Raw genomic sequence first — 15674 nt, 5'->3', positions numbered from 1 at the left:
AGAAGCCCGATGTTGCTTTCCTTGAGCACAAGAAGAACAAATGTGATGGTGGCGAGGTTTCTAAAGCTTTGGTAGACCTGTAACCATGTCATGTGAGACAAGATGTTGCAAAGTAGCAAGAGGAACATGGCCAAAGCGGAAATGCCATAGATCACTATCTTCATTAGAAACAAGTGCTTTAGGAGAAGCAAATAATTGATGAAGATGAGACTCATGTGGTGGCAATTGTGCTGTAAAAGAGCTTATATGATAAAGCCCAGCATTTTGATAACCATGTGCCACACAAGAAAGTGACTGTCTATCAATGATTTCAATCACTTCATCATCAAAGTAAACCCCAAGACCTTTAGAAGTAGCCTTAGAGATAGAAAATAAGTTGGCAGACATCTTAGTAGTAGATAAAGTTGCCATAAAAGGCATAGATGATGTAGGGGGATATACCATAGAGGGCATAGAAGTATGTGGATAGGAAGGCATAAAGGACAAAGACTGAGTGAAAGGATCCGTAGTAGAAGGTAATGGATACGAACGGAAAAGAGAAAGTAGAAGCACCTACCGAAGAAGGAATTGCACCAACTTCCATTGTAGTAGTTGCCGGTCTAACCGATGTAGGATCCATAGTATCTTCAAGTTTGCCTTTGTCTTTTGGAGTAGAGGACTTCTGAGATCCCATAGGGAGTGGAGGGTGGGGAAACACAAGGGAAGAAGTGTCGTACCTCCAAAAACGCAGCCAATAGATGGGATGTCCACCAAGGAAGAATCTCCAAAATATGCACAAAGATAGTGCAAAAACGCAGCCACAAAACGCAGCCGATATATGAACAAATAGACTCCGTAGAAGCCACCAAAAGAGGGCTGAATGTAGCCTTAGGTAGAAGGAGTATGGAGGAGTTGATTGTCCACAAAAACGCAAACACAAAGTGTGTAGCAAAGTGGAATTTTCAGCCGATAGAAAGGTGTAGAAAAGAGGATGAATATGTACCTCAAAATAAGTGCACTTAGGCTTCAGCCACCTTAGCACATGTCACCTCCATCACCATAGCCATGCACATCGTACTCACGATTCTCAGTCACCTTCTTCCAAGCTGTATTCACCCCTTTAATACGTTCGCAAAGCGACAAATATACACGATAGAAAAGATTGAAAATCCAATTTGGTAGTGGAAACGTGGCACTCTCAAAAAGAGAAAGTCGGGGCTCTAGCAATGCTCTAACTTTCGTATGCACTACAACTCATGAGGTGGTTGTCCACCATGCGAACATTTGAGAATGGTCTTGATCTCCACATCCAATAGGCTAACATCTAACATCAGGTACTTCAATGGCTTCGCCTTAGGGTGTGCAAGCTTGTCTTCCATCATCTTGTAAGATTAAACACTCGTGAGTTGTCATAATTAGAGCTGAAGCCTTAGCAGCAGTGAGGTACTAACTTACACTCTTTCACCCTTTAATATCAAATCAAACGCTTATCGTAAGATACAAGTTCATTATACAAATTTAATTATATGCTCTATGTTTCTATGTGAATAAAGAAAGTGTCTATGTCATGTATGATGTGTGTGTACATCATGTGTGCTAACACATAGTAGCATAGTAGTTAATTTTTCTAATTTACATTGAATGTGTATTTTGTAGGAAAAAATGAGTCAACAAACACTTTTTCAAACGCTAGGTGTCGCATAACCTCACAACAAGTGTAGAGAAGAGATGACGCATTTAGTACACCACATTCTAGTGATGTTGAGGTAGATGACTTTGAAATTTCCACATGTTGTTGCTATGGAGGATAGAAGCAAAAGTAGAGTCATAACTTGCATGAAATTGATGTATTTCATTGTGCTAAAGAAAACTTAGCAATCATGAAATATGAAAGTTTATGTGGAGTGGATGGAATGCCATGCAAAAAGGATTATTCTTCCTACACTAATATGATGGTAGGCAAAGAATTGGTGTTTTCTATATCCGAATATTTGGAAGATTTACAACTTCAACAACTCTTGACAATTTCTTTTTATGCTCTCATGGTGAATGAGACAACTGATAGAGCATTAAAGAAAAATTTAATTATCTATATTTCATTCGTAAAGAGGCATGTGCAACATGGAGTTTGTAAAGTTAATTATGGTTGATGAGGGGTGTGCTCAAACTAAATTCAATGCAATCATTGAGGTGCCAAATGTAAAAGGGCTTGATTTGCAATATTTACTGGGCATATCCACAGATGGCAACAGTTCTATGTTTGGTTGTGCCATGATGGATTGGTTGCAAAGTTAACACGAGTAATTACTCATCTCATTAGTGTCCATTGTGTAGCACATAGAGAATCTTTGGCTGTGCTTGATGCATCAAAATATGTTCCTTGCTTATCATACATTGATAAGCTTGCTAACAAAAGTTACTAATGGATTGATGGATCTAGTTTGAGACACAAAGATTTTCAAAACCTTCTTCGTGAAATGACTATTCAAATTTTGGAGGTCTTACAAATGCATGATGTGAGATTTAGCCAAAGGAAGTGTCATTGTTAGATTGACAAAACGGATTCCTACTATCTTGGGATTTTGGAAGGAGGGAGCACCTTCTTATTAGTATGAGAATTTGTAAATATATAAGGTTTTGTTCTACATCTACATGCTTGTGGTTGATGTATTACATGACTTGGACATATTGAGTAAAAAGTTCCAAGAATATGTTTTGGATATAACATCTTCCAACACATGCATTGAAGTGACTGTCTTCACTAAGGATAAAATTTTTCCAAGAGGCTTTTGCTAAAGACACATTGTACTTGAAAGGCTTCATAGATGAAACGTGCAATGACATTGTAACATACAAATGATGAAAGTGAGGAATATGCACATAGACTTTTGTACATTATCATTCCTAGCAAAGATAAGAAAGGCATTACATTGCTCACTAAGGGCGGAGATATTGATTCATGTGTGACTTTGGCTAAAGATTTTGAGCAAAAGATTATGGATTGCATTAATGACAAGTTTCAAAACATACACTTCTTCAATGCAACCAAACTTTTTAGTCCTCAATACTATCCGCATGCTCTACAACCAAGAGAGGATAAAACCTCTCTTTGGTTGAATAGACTATTAGAAAAATTTGGAGGTCATGAGCTTTAAATGTGCATGGCGGGTATTTTCTCGTACTTCACATTAGCATGAAACATTTTCAAACTTGATGAAATTATGGCAAGTTGTTCTAGTTCTTTCCGTTTCATCCATTCCTTGTGAAAAAGACTTCTCTAAAGAGAAAATCATCAAAGATGATCATCACCAGTGCTTGAAAGCATTTGTAAGAGTCTCATTGCTTGGACCAGAATTGGCAAGTATTGATTGGGAGGTCGTCTATGGAAATTGGGAGCTTATAAAAGCAAGAAGAATATTTGATTTGTAAACTTTTTTCATGAGGTGAACATTTTGTGGGGGGTGATGCATTTATGTGCTGATTGAAAGAATTATGTACTTTAAGAAATTGTGTATTTGTATTTCCTTCATCTATGTTATTGTTAGTTCATGTCAAATTGTACTTAATATCCACGCACCCAAGAGTTTTAAAAAAATTGAAGCCTTAAATTGATAGCAAAGTGGCATATTAACGTCCAACTTAAAAGAGGAAAAGTCAGCACTAGTCCACTCTTATCAAACCCTCTTTCAATTTAAGCACTAGTCCACACTCTTACCCAACCCTCTCTTTCACTTTCTTGTTGACTACGGGTGCGTCTCTCTCTCTCTCTCTCTCTCTCTCTCTCTCTCTCTCTCTCTCTCCATGCAATTGTCAAAAAGGCCGATAAGAAGCATTGGAGCAATTGTCAAAAGTTGTTTTAAAAAAAAGGAGATTGGATTGAATATTATTCTAAAACTTGTTTTTAATAACAAACTAAGGGGAAAAAGCCATTAGAAACACGGCTGATCTCAACATTAGCCAAACTTTTATATCTGGTATATCAACATGTATCTTCTACTACACTTATCAAAATATGCACTTAGCGTACAATGCATCCTTTGGCATTCATATCTCCTACAGCACTCTTATCATCATATAGCAGCCATGATTTGAGCGTGGCCCTCAACCATTGTAATGTAAATGTTTTTGTTTGATAGTTAAAAGGCCACTCTTGTTACACGAATTGTGTGAACCTTGAGGATTATCTTCTTCTCACCATAGAATTCATCCAGACCGCGTTACACCGATTGACAGTAAAACCCTTGGCAGCTAGGCTAATCAATGTCCATGATGGCAGCACTTTTCTATAGCATGTAAGGTTTCTAGTGTATCGCATACTACATTACATTTGGACTCTAGGATGACAAATCTCCTCTCATGAGGATGTTTCAAAGCGGAGTTAATGCCTGGGACAAAAACTCAGATTAGTAATGCCAACAAGCTAAGGTTTTTCTCCATGACCACACTCATTGATACTTGGCGCCTAAATCTCCACGATTTCAAGCTCAAGGCCAGTGAATTCAAGCTCATGGCCACGGATGATGGCAAAAAATCAAAAGCTACTACTTAAGGTCTATTGTTCACTTCCATTCAAGTCATTTTAAGCGGACAATGTAACAAATACGAGCCAAGGGCGTGTGGCTTCTTCAAGCAGTCCAAAGGAGGCCTAGCAAGCAGCAATCACTGTAATGGCAACACTGGTAAAACTAATTATATGTCACACAAATACTGGGTTAAAGACTGTAGAATTACAAAGGTAAAGAATTCTCCACCCAAAGAATTTGCCGATTGCAGTGGCTGTGTTTGTCAAAGAAAGAAGGCATTCCAAGATTTCTCATAAATCCAATCCAACCAAAAAAAAAAAAAATCAGAGCTACAGCTAATGGCTATCCATTTACTCCACAAAAGCATATATCACGATGAAATTTAACACAGGTTGCAAGAAGGTTATGCACAGGCCCCTGTTCCAGCTCTGACTAACATGCATTGGTGCAAGTAAGGACTCGCTCAGCTGAGATAAGGACTCGTTCAACTGAGAACTGCACCCTCTGTTTCCTGGCAAGGGGATCCCCCAAGGCTGTGGCTGGCGGACTTTATGGAGTAACTTAGGAGGAAAAAAAATACAGATCCAGACTACTTTCAATCCTGAGAGCCACGGCCACCACTTCAGACCATCACGGAGAAATTTCTCGCTCACTTTTGGCAGCTTAGCCCCACAAAAGAGCTCTCTCAATATGGCCTCTCTATATCCAAGGCAACCAAGAGCCTGCGACTGTTACCACTGGCAGGAGGTGCAAGTCCTGGAATGTCTTGAATGTTCTTGTTGTTCGGATGAACAATCTAGACAACAGAAGAAGATAGCTTGCAGCTAACAACAAAGATATCCAAAAAAGTAGAAGAAGCCAAACATGTGCTTGATTAGAGAGCTACTGAAGGAAGACACCATACCTTAACAATAATGATGGCAACGACTCCACAAACAATCAAGAAAAGGAATAGCATGATACACCGATCTGTAGCGATCTGCATATTATCAGCAGGGTGCATTAGCTTGATTCCTTGGTTTCTTCTCTTGATGAACACATACTCTCCTGATTCTAATGTGAAACCAGGCTTACCTGTCTACCGATCTCCCTTACAAGCTGTGAAGCTTTCTTAATTGAAAACTGAATTGTGTCCAGCTCATTAACAATCCGTCCCATTTGCTCTGTCTGCAAGCTCTCAGGAAAAAGTATGGATAAGTCATTTAAAAAAATAGTACTTTTTATCTTCTTTTATCCTTCTTTTCTTCTGTGTGTGCGCGCAGGCCACGCGGGTTGGTGGTGGTGGTTGGGGGGGGGGGGGGGGGGGGGGGGGGGATCGGGGTCGGGGTCGGTCCAAGAACTTTTGGATGTTTGGAAAATATGCACGACGAATGGATAAATATGCTCTCTTTATTGCCTAGCTACCATTTTGGGCACTATGGACTATATATGGGTTGCCCCCGCAATCAGATGGTTTTTCATTCGTCAAAATTGATAAGTATTTCTACTTCCGTCAATCTTTACGACAATCTTAGCATGACAGCTATCAGCTACAACAGATTGATCAAGCTTAGTTTGAATTGTTTTTTCATTGTTTCTATATGTATATCATAGTGAAGATCCCTCTTTTAGCGCTTCACTCTGTATATTAATATAGACTGTTTTTACCCCCCCAAAAAAAAGGTGTGTGGAGGGGCCTTAGGGGTGTTGGTGTGTGTGTGTGTGTGTGTGTGTGTGGGGGGGGGGGGGGGGGGGGGGGGGGGGGGAGGCTGTCTTTCACATAAAAGAACCTCTTCCACCACACTATTTCAGCGATGCTTGTTGGCACACTTGGCAGGGAGAGGCCCCTACTCCTTCAATTTAAGGATACAATCACGCCCAACCTTCATGAAGATGAGAACAACACATGGCAATGAGGTGATAGCCCAAGTGGTGAAGATGTTAGCCTAGGACCAGGAGGTCCTGGGTTCAAAACCCCACAAGGTGCTTCCTTAGCGGCATCACCTATGGGCGGTGAAAAAGCGGTAACTACGGGAGGATCTTGGACCTAAGGAAGAGAACAACACTCAGCAAATGCAAAATCTACATCAGGGGCAATACCACTCATGTGGTGGGATCTGAGGATCAAGAGTCATCCCAGTACTATTCAGACCACACCTCTGTACCTTTCTCACAGTGGTCAGGCAAGATGAGCAGGTCAAATTTGTGTGGATATGACTACGATTACCAGGATGGTCACTATTGCACGTAGTGATCTATGTCTTCTCGCCAAAGAGATTCAGCTATGCCCAGAGATCCTTGTCATATGCAGACAACATGAAGTTTTACCAATTAGGAGATTCTCCTACTGGGGGACTTCATTGCAAGTTCAGGGGACAGCCAGGTGCAGGTCTGTGACTTCGAGCGAGATCCCATCATCCTACATGAGCTCGATACGGGACATCACAGGATACAAGCCATATTACCTTCTTCGGCAGATTCTTTCTAGAAATGGGGGCCGCCCACAGACTCATCATTTATAATAGAATGGCTAGATGGACCACTTCTCTAGGTCTCAACTGCTTCCCACATGGTGGAGGCTCCAACACCATTACATATCTGAGGGGCTCCCCAGCCCTTACCAACCACATCCACGACTTTACCATTCCCCTTCCCCATTTGGCGTAATCACACATTCCCAGCCCTTACCAATCACATCCACGACTTTACCATCCCCCTTCCCCATTGGCGTTGATCACACATCCCTCTCTTTCTTTCTCTGGCCCTTCCCTGCACCACCACCCGACCTGCCCATATCCACTCACACACTCCCACCATCACCTGGACACTCTCTATAGTAATCACCTCTACCATGAACTCTCCACCTTAGACACATCTGCCCCGCTGTCCATACTCACGGCTGAACTCACCACCATCTTACACAAATCAGCCCAAGCCTCCAATCCTTGCACGATCCACTCCACATCCAAACCCCCCATGCAAAACTATGCCTTGAAATAGTTGGCACAATGACAAGTGCAAAGCCACCCACCTACAATGAGGCGAAGTGACTACTCACTGAGCGCCAAGCATAAAGCATGTCCTAGTGCCTTACCCGTCGTAAAAAAGGGCTCTCTAGCTAAGCACGGGGATGACCTTTATCCACTATTCTCAAGTGCGAATAGCAACGAGGAGCTAAATAATAAAGAGCCACCCACCCCATCATTGACCCTGCTACTGGGCACACATACGACAAGGCTTATACGACATACTACCATAGTCACAAGAAACGTTTCGAGGTTTTTTTTCCTTGAGGTTTTTGGGGTTTTGTTTGGAAAGGTTTCGTCCCTCGGCTAAGAAACCGCAAGGTTTCGAAAAATCAATACTCTCTTAATGTATAAATACCTAAAAAACTTATAGTAGCCATCTAAAAACATAGTGTAATGATGAAAGAATGGTGTCTTCTCACACATCTGGGGGAACCATCCTTATATTGATGAGGCATTATGGCAATTTTGCTTGATTAGATGCCACAAATGGATTAATCAAGGATTCTTAAGCAATTGAAGAAGAGAAGGTAGAAATTGGGAAAGATTTAGGACATTGAAGGATAGTGTATGAAGAAAAAGGGGAAAGAAGAGAGGAGAAGAAGAGAAAAGGAGAAGATGAAGAGGAGAGAAGAAGAGAATGAAGGAGGAGTAGAGGTGAAAGAAGTAGCAGAAGATGAAAAGGGGAAGGAGGGAGGCAGGAGAAGAAGAGGGAAGGAAGGTGATGAGGAGGATATGGAAGAAAAAAAAAAGTAAAAAAAAATCCTTAAAAAATTGGGGAGGGTAAAAAAAAAACTAAACTTGAAATTTGGGCAAAACTGCCGTACTCGGAGAGGTTTCGAGGTTTTTAAAAACCATTTCGAAGTTTCGAGGTTTCGAAAGCTAGAAACAGGTTTTTTTGTTACTATGCATACTACATCAAGCCCCTCCCGACACATCCCAGATCCCCAGAGACCCACAATCTTCAACATATCTAGTGTTACTAAGACCAGACTCATTACTCCTATGTTACACTTGCTTCCACACAAATGCTGGCTGCTTCTGGACCAAGTTGACATTTAAAAAAATCATTCATGTCCACATTTCTGTGGCTGTTCACATACTGATCATGATTGTCCAGCCCTGCGTCCACACCTAATCACCCAACCCTGCTGTCCCACTACCTTAAATGCCCCTCCAAAAGGCAGAATTCATGCAACTACTATTATGATCAGCTCACCCTTGAGAGGCCCTACTACCCTGAGATTCTTCTCACAGTGACCACCATTTTGTGTGTATGCCACAATTCACAGTACAACACAAAATGTGCAGATCTCTTCACCAAGACTCACAGGCAGGAAAAGTACAGTTTCGATATCAAACAGATATCAGGTCAATGATCTAACGGCAAGTGAACAGCTCTAGGAAGTGCAACACCATGGCCAGGCACCAAGTGTGAGGCAAGGTAAGTTTGGTAGCACACAAGCCATGCACATCAGCAGCTGTGGAGCAGCTTATGCACAGAGCCTGCCTGGATTCGAAAGTATTTTCACAGGACCAAGCCCAAGCTATAGATTCTCAATGTCGAAATTCATCAAAAGAAAGCTTATGTAACCAATACTGTACCTGTGACTTCAGTGTCTGGGCTGTCTGTGCACCTATATTGATTGTATCTTCGACAACCTGTGAAGACAGATCGGGAAAATGGTGTTACACATCTGACAAGCTTTATGAGTTAAGTGTCAAAAATAGACAAGTTCCAACCATGAAGAAAAAAAAATTCTTCCACTCTTTATGTCAACAAAAGGTATACCTTCTTTGATCTTTCAATTGCCTGGTCAGTTTCGTCAATGGTTTTTTTCCCAGTGTCAATGAGCTCTTGGTTTGTCATTGCTGCAAGCATACAATCAAATCATACTTAGTAAGAGTGATGATTAGCATGCTAATATGAGCTTTAATAAGCAGACAAAAACTTGTATTACGATGTCGCAGAGTACAGTGATCCATACAGAGAAAAAAATGAGTAGGCCTATGCTCAAACCTGGCCCCCATTTCTACAATATCCCCTGCTTCCTCCAAATCCATATACCCATAATCGTTTTCGGTCAGCATAAGTAAGTTCTAAGTATCTCTTAGTCTTTGATTTCTCTAAATTGGCCTACTGGAGCTGATAGTTGAGCCCACACTTGCAAAAGTTAGATGAAAAGTGGACACCTCTAGTTAACGTCAACTGAAAGGCCACAAGAAGCTACACCCTCTCAAACCTTGCGAATAGGGACTTCTTCATGCATAGCTTCGCAGTATAAATCTGTGACCCGCACTTTGTTCATCTCACTCCAATCTGTGTTGATGGAAGCCTTGGATAACTTAAGCAGAAAGGAATCTTGAAGCGTGCCGGCTCCTTGTTGGGAGAGTTTGAAGGATCTATAAGAATCTATGATCATATAGCATGCTCCTTATCATTGATGTCAAATGAGTATGCATATTTCATCTACATTATGCACGTCACACCATATCTCAAATCTCTTCTTTAAAAAAACATGTCTAGCCATGTACCTACAAAACGTGAAGAGCAAGAGGTAGAAAACCTTACTTGAGGCCATCCTCACGTTTTCATCAACCAGAGGTTCTCCCCCTCCTCCATCCAAAAGGTCTGCTTTCTTGTTGCCAATGGCACTCGTATACCTGGTGCATAACAAAAAAGCCTCATGCGCCACCTTTTCAATAGTAACAGTAACCACACTTCCAACTAGCTGCATGTATGTGCTTAACAACAAAAATCTACGTCAAATTTTGTTAAAACGGAGTAAGCTAGGCTTCTACTTACGTCTTTCGTAACGCCACATAAGAGTTGAGTTCTTTTATCTGCCAAAATAAGAGAAAACTAATTAGGCAACTACAATGCAAACAAAAAAGTAAGACGGAATCAAAATGCAGCCAATACAGGAAAAGAACTAACTATGCCACACTTACCAAAGATTGCTTCCTTTCATTGAGTTGCTTGTTGACAGCTGGAGTATAGTTCGACTCTTCTTCTTTGATCTCTCGGTCAAAATCTTTTATGAGCCTATGTATGAGATATGTCTTTTAAAAGAGACGGAAGCACCCATTTAGCATCAAGCAATCTAGACACTCCTATGAGATGTACAAGAGATGAATCCATGCCAAGTCTATCGGTTGTATGTAGGCTGATTGTCGGTCATGGAACTATGTAACCATGAATGTGAAGATGAAAACCAGTATCAAGAAGTGCATGAGTACATTCACTCATGTCTTTATGGGCCGTCACAGAGCTTTAGGCAAAGGTTTGGGTATTGTATATGACTGCAGCCAAAGGTTTACAAGTACTCATGTTTATGTGTTGCTGCCATGGGTCTGTGAGTACCCCAAATACTTGTGCTTTAACCCTTGACATGGTTACCTATACCTATGATAATAAGATGTAAACATGCACATGTATAGCTACATGGTCATGAAACATATGTATTTCATAGTTGTGGGAAACTCCCAAATTTCCGGGTTTTTGGGCCATTTCAGCCATTTGAAGGGGTCCAAAGATCCGAAACGCGTTTCAACCATTTCGCCATTTCCATTTCCCAAACGGCATGTTTCAGCTGTTTCATGTTTCCCCTGCGCTGTTTCGGCCATTTCCCCAACGACACCTATTGTTTCCCTTGCAAAACCCAAATTTCAAGGTGATATGAGTTGCTCTTTTGTTCTATCTTCTCGCCGATCTCCTTTTCCTAGTTTCAAGTCACATACTCTCCTTTTTTCTTGCATCTTCATGTATTTCTGCTCTCCCTCTTCTTCTTCTCTCTCTCTCTCTCTCTCTCTCCCCCCCCCCTCTCTCTCTCCTTATTTTGCATCCCCTTGCGTATGTGGTGTTTCCCCCCACCCCCTAAAAGTTGTCTTTTCATTTCGTTTCCGTTTCCATTTCCCATAACTATGATGTATTTAGCATAAAAGCCCACAACCAAGGACAAAGTCCATGACTAGGAAAAACACCTAATAAAAGGAGAGAAAATACCCAAAAATATCAGATAAATTGAAACCAAACCCGAACAAAGAGAGAGAATCCAAGCTCTAAACATGAACACTCTTATGTCCACCCAACACACATAGATTGAACTAGAACAACAAAAGTGAAAGAAACAATAATAAACATTGCATCACACTGAGCCGGAACAGCCGGCCCCCTTTAGGAATGAATCTATTCGATAAGACACGTTACAAGACGGGTGCTTTTGCACCTCGACTAACCAAGAAAGACAACCTTTTGGCTCCACCAGAATACTCTCGAACTCTGAGAATCTTCACCTAAGCCTCTAGTCCACCAGAGAAGCTCAACTGGTTGAGAACAATAGCCCAAAAGCTCCGATCAGTCCTGTATCTTCACACCAACCACACGAGCGGAAAAACATTTATGGTTTCTTGCTGAATCTTTACACTTGAAGTAGGCTCTGATACCACTGTAACATGCAGAAGCTTCGGGGGAAATCGGTAACTTCAATGCTCAGAAAATCAGCACACTTGTCGCAACGAAATTAACGCACAAAACTGAATGTAGAAGTGCAGAAAAAATAGAGAGAGAGAGAGAGAGAGAGAGAGAGAGAGAGAGAGAGAGAGAGAGTTATATTAACGTCCACGGGAGGCCGAATCCGACCTATGGGACAGATCAGGTACATCCATTTACATTCCACTCTGGGTATCGATGCCAAAGAGGCATAAAATTGGAAAAAAATAACTCAAAATGAACTCTTAAGACTCTTAAGAGTTTAAATTACAATGGGTTCTATTGCATCTAGTTCGAAATTGAGGTTCAAAATAAAAATAGCTATATTTCATCCATGGATGGATTTGCTCTTGAGGGGGGTGGGGTACGGAATTCTTTAATGATTGCTTGTCCTCCTCTGTATATTGCCCATTTGCCATTCTTTCTTGCTTCTTTAACTTTATTCAGCTCTGCCGATCTGTTCTTGAGAGAGAGAGAGAGAGAGGGAGAAGAGGACATAGTATTGGGTCCCGAATACCCTCTGTGGGGCCCCCACCGCGGATGGTGTATTTGCTTTTATTAGAATGATGCAAATACTGAAATAAAAGACTAAACCTGAACCTTCTTGGCTGTGGAGAACCCTCTGCCCTTGACCTTCAATCCTTCACCCCTTTGCGTTAGCTTCTCCTTGGCTGTCCTGGCCCTTTGATTGGTATCAGCACTTGGTGAAATATGAGATAAATGAACCAATTTAAGTCTTGGGTATTTATACCCCCTACTATATCCAGTCGGCTGGCTATTTTCTTCTCCACGACATGTTTATTCAGCATTAAATGCTGGTTTATTTATACATGTTCACACTAAGGCTGTCTGCTGGCCACTGGAGGGCTACTGTCCAGGCCTGCGCAGGCTGCTGGGCAGCCCCTGTGCACTGGCCGACTGGCTGCTAGGCAACTCTTTGGCCTGGCCGCCTGGCTGGGCTGGCCCAAAGGCCTTGTCAGCTGCCTGGCCAGGCCCCTTAGGCTGGCCGACAGCCTGCCCAGCCCTTCCTTGGGCTGGTGGGCAAGTCCGGGGGCCTGCCTGGCCCCTTGGGGTGGCCCATAGCCTTCCCCGTGCCCATATAATTGTTCTTGGGGCAGCCCTATGGGCTGGCCCCATTCCTACCTACGAATCCTACTTCTACACAATCGTCTGACATTTGGTCACAGACCAAACATACATAGCAACTGATCATTCCAGAGGGAGACTCACAACGCGGATTGGCACTGTTTCATGTGCAGGACAATACACACCTGACCTCCGACGACTGGAGTGGAACCCTGGCTGACTCATCCCGGACTGGGCTCACATGGGACCGGTTTTCCACCCCAGGTCCTGCACCTTCGGTACAGATATGTCTACGTGGCATCCAAGTGCGGGATGCACGTGACATCCCCTTCTGCTTAACTTGACGGAAGCTGTATAGCCTCCAAATAATCCTTCAATAACACCGGATAGTCGTCAAAAAACTCTTTGTCAAGCCATACCGCTTCGTGGGTCCCTCGGTCCTAAAACTTTGTGAGGAACTGTCTTTGCCTTCGGCCTGAGCCATGCTTGAAGCCGTGCAAATCTCTCTGTTTGGAAACCATAACTTCAGCTTTGTCAATGATATCTGGTTCCGCCTCGTCTTTAACTGTTGAAGGGATCAGACCTGCATATGGTTTTAACCAACTCACGTGGAACACATCGTGCATAGACAACTTTGAGCATCCTTGCCCACCTCTTTCAACCTTTGCTTCATAATCCAAAAAAACCAACCACACGAGCAGAAAAAAATTTCAAGTTTCTTGCTGAATCTTTACACTTGAAGTAGGCTCTGTTACCACTGTAACATGCGGAAACTTCGGGGGAGAGGACACAGTATTGGGTCCCGAATACCCTCTGTAGGGTCCCCACCACAGATGGTGTATTTGCTTTTATTAGAATGATGCAAAAACTGAAATAAAAGACTGAACCTAAACCTTCTTGGCTGAGGAGAATCCTATGTCCTTGACCTTCAATCCTTCACCCCTTTGCGTTAGCTTCTCCTTGGCTGTCCTGGCCCTTTGATTGGCTTCAGCACTTGGTGAAATATGAGATAAATGAACCGAATTAAGTCTTGGGTATTTATACACCCTACTGTATCCAGTCGGCTGGCTATTTTCTTCTCCACAACCTGTTTATTCAGCATTAAATGCTGGTTTTTTTATACGTGTTCACACTAGGGCTGTCTGGCCACTCGAGGGCTGCTGTCCAGGCCTGCGCAGGCTGCTGGACAGCGCCTGGGCACTGGCCGACTGGCTGCTGGGCAGCCCTTTGGCATGGCCGCCTGGCTGGGCTGGCTTAAAGGCCTTGTCGGCTGCCTGGCCAGGCCCCTTAGGCTGGCCAACAGCCTGCCCAGTCCTTCCTTGGGCTGGTGGGCAAGTCCTGGGGCTTGCCTGGCCCCTTGGGATGGCCCATAGCCTTCCCCGTGCCCATATAACTGTTCTTGGGGCAGCCGTATGGGCTGGCCCCATCCCTACCTACAAATCCTACTTCTACACAGTCGTCTGACATTTGGTCACAGACGCACACCTGACCTTGGACGCATGTGCAAGACAATGCACACCTGACCTCGGATGACTGGAGTGGAACCCTGGCTATCTCGTCCCGTATTGGGCTCACATGAGACCTCTTTTCCACCCCAGGTCCTGCACCTTCAGTACAGATATGTCTACGTGGCATCCAAGTGATACCGCAGCTGGAGATGAGCCCCCGCAGCAGCACGAGGCTCCGCGTTCTGTTCGAGTACCCAAGTGGTTGGTAGACACCCTTTGGGAGTCAAGTGTTATGGAGCTTTCCTCTGAATGGACCACAGAGGACGGACCTCGAAGATTGCATAGAGTTTATGATAAAAGTCATTCAGCGGAGCTTTTACAAGTAAACTATGCTTTGATGGCTCGTATCATGTGGGACAAAGAGCCCACTTCTGTCAAGGAAGCCCTTGCACAGGATACTTGGAGGAAAGCCATGGAGGTGGAACTGGATGCCATTGAGAAGAATAACACTTCGAAGTTGGTTCTGAGGCCATCGAAACGGTCTGTCATTGGTGTCAAGTGGGTCTTTAAGACCAAGTACACGTCAGATGGGTCGATGGACAAACGCAAAGCCAGACTTGTGGCTAAGGGTTATGCTCAGCGGCCTAGCATCGACTATGAGGATACCTTTGCACCGACAGCGAGGATGACCACGATTCGGACCGTTCTTGCCCTTGCTTCTTCTCAACGGTGGCTCGTATTTCAGATGGATGTTAAATCTGCATTTCTTAATGGTGACCTACAAGAGGAGGGGTATGTTGAGCAACCTCCAAGCTTTGAGGTTCTAGGATCAAAGGGGACGGTGTACAGATTGCGGAAGGCCTTGTATGGTCTTAAGCAGGCTCCCAAGGCTTGGAATCAGAAGATTGATTCCTTCTTTCTACGGATTGGATTTTAGAGATCGGTTGCAGATCCCAACCTATATCTCTTTCGGGAACGCGGTATGGTCACATTAATCATCCTTTATGTGGATGACCTCATTCTCACCGGCGGTCATATGGAGCACATTGCAGTGACGAAGGTTGCCTTGTCAAAGGAGTTTGAGATGACCGATTTAGGCTTACTCCACTTCTTCTTGGGATTGGAGATCTGGCAAACCTTG

General features: G+C 43.2%; 1 protein-coding gene across 1 annotated transcript in view; it reads right to left on the bottom strand.

Annotated features, from left to right (window-relative positions):
* Positions 1–4672: 4672 nt before the first annotated feature.
* The window catches only part of LOC147635091 (putative plant SNARE 12), a 50693-nt gene continuing 39691 nt past the window's right edge, over positions 4673–15674 (bottom strand). Inside the window, exons 3-10 of the mRNA XM_086804386.1 lie at positions 10460–10553; positions 10314–10351; positions 10080–10171; positions 9300–9379; positions 9113–9169; positions 5577–5669; positions 5407–5481; positions 4673–5298 (exon numbers count right to left, since the gene is read on the bottom strand). Of these exons, the coding sequence (XP_086660512.1) occupies positions 5188–5298; positions 5407–5481; positions 5577–5669; positions 9113–9169; positions 9300–9379; positions 10080–10171; positions 10314–10351; positions 10460–10553 (640 nt within the window). The 3' untranslated portion in view covers positions 4673–5187. The remainder of the gene's footprint in view (positions 5299–5406; positions 5482–5576; positions 5670–9112; positions 9170–9299; positions 9380–10079; positions 10172–10313; positions 10352–10459; positions 10554–15674) is intronic.

This window comes from Cibotium barometz, chromosome 10 (genome assembly GCF_041138505.1).
Source record: "Cibotium barometz isolate CiBa-2024 chromosome 10, ASM4113850v1, whole genome shotgun sequence".
NCBI lineage: Eukaryota > Viridiplantae > Streptophyta > Polypodiopsida > Cyatheales > Cibotiaceae > Cibotium > Cibotium barometz.
The sequence above is the reverse complement of the archived record's forward strand: the minus strand, read 5'-3'. Positions and strand labels throughout refer to the sequence as shown.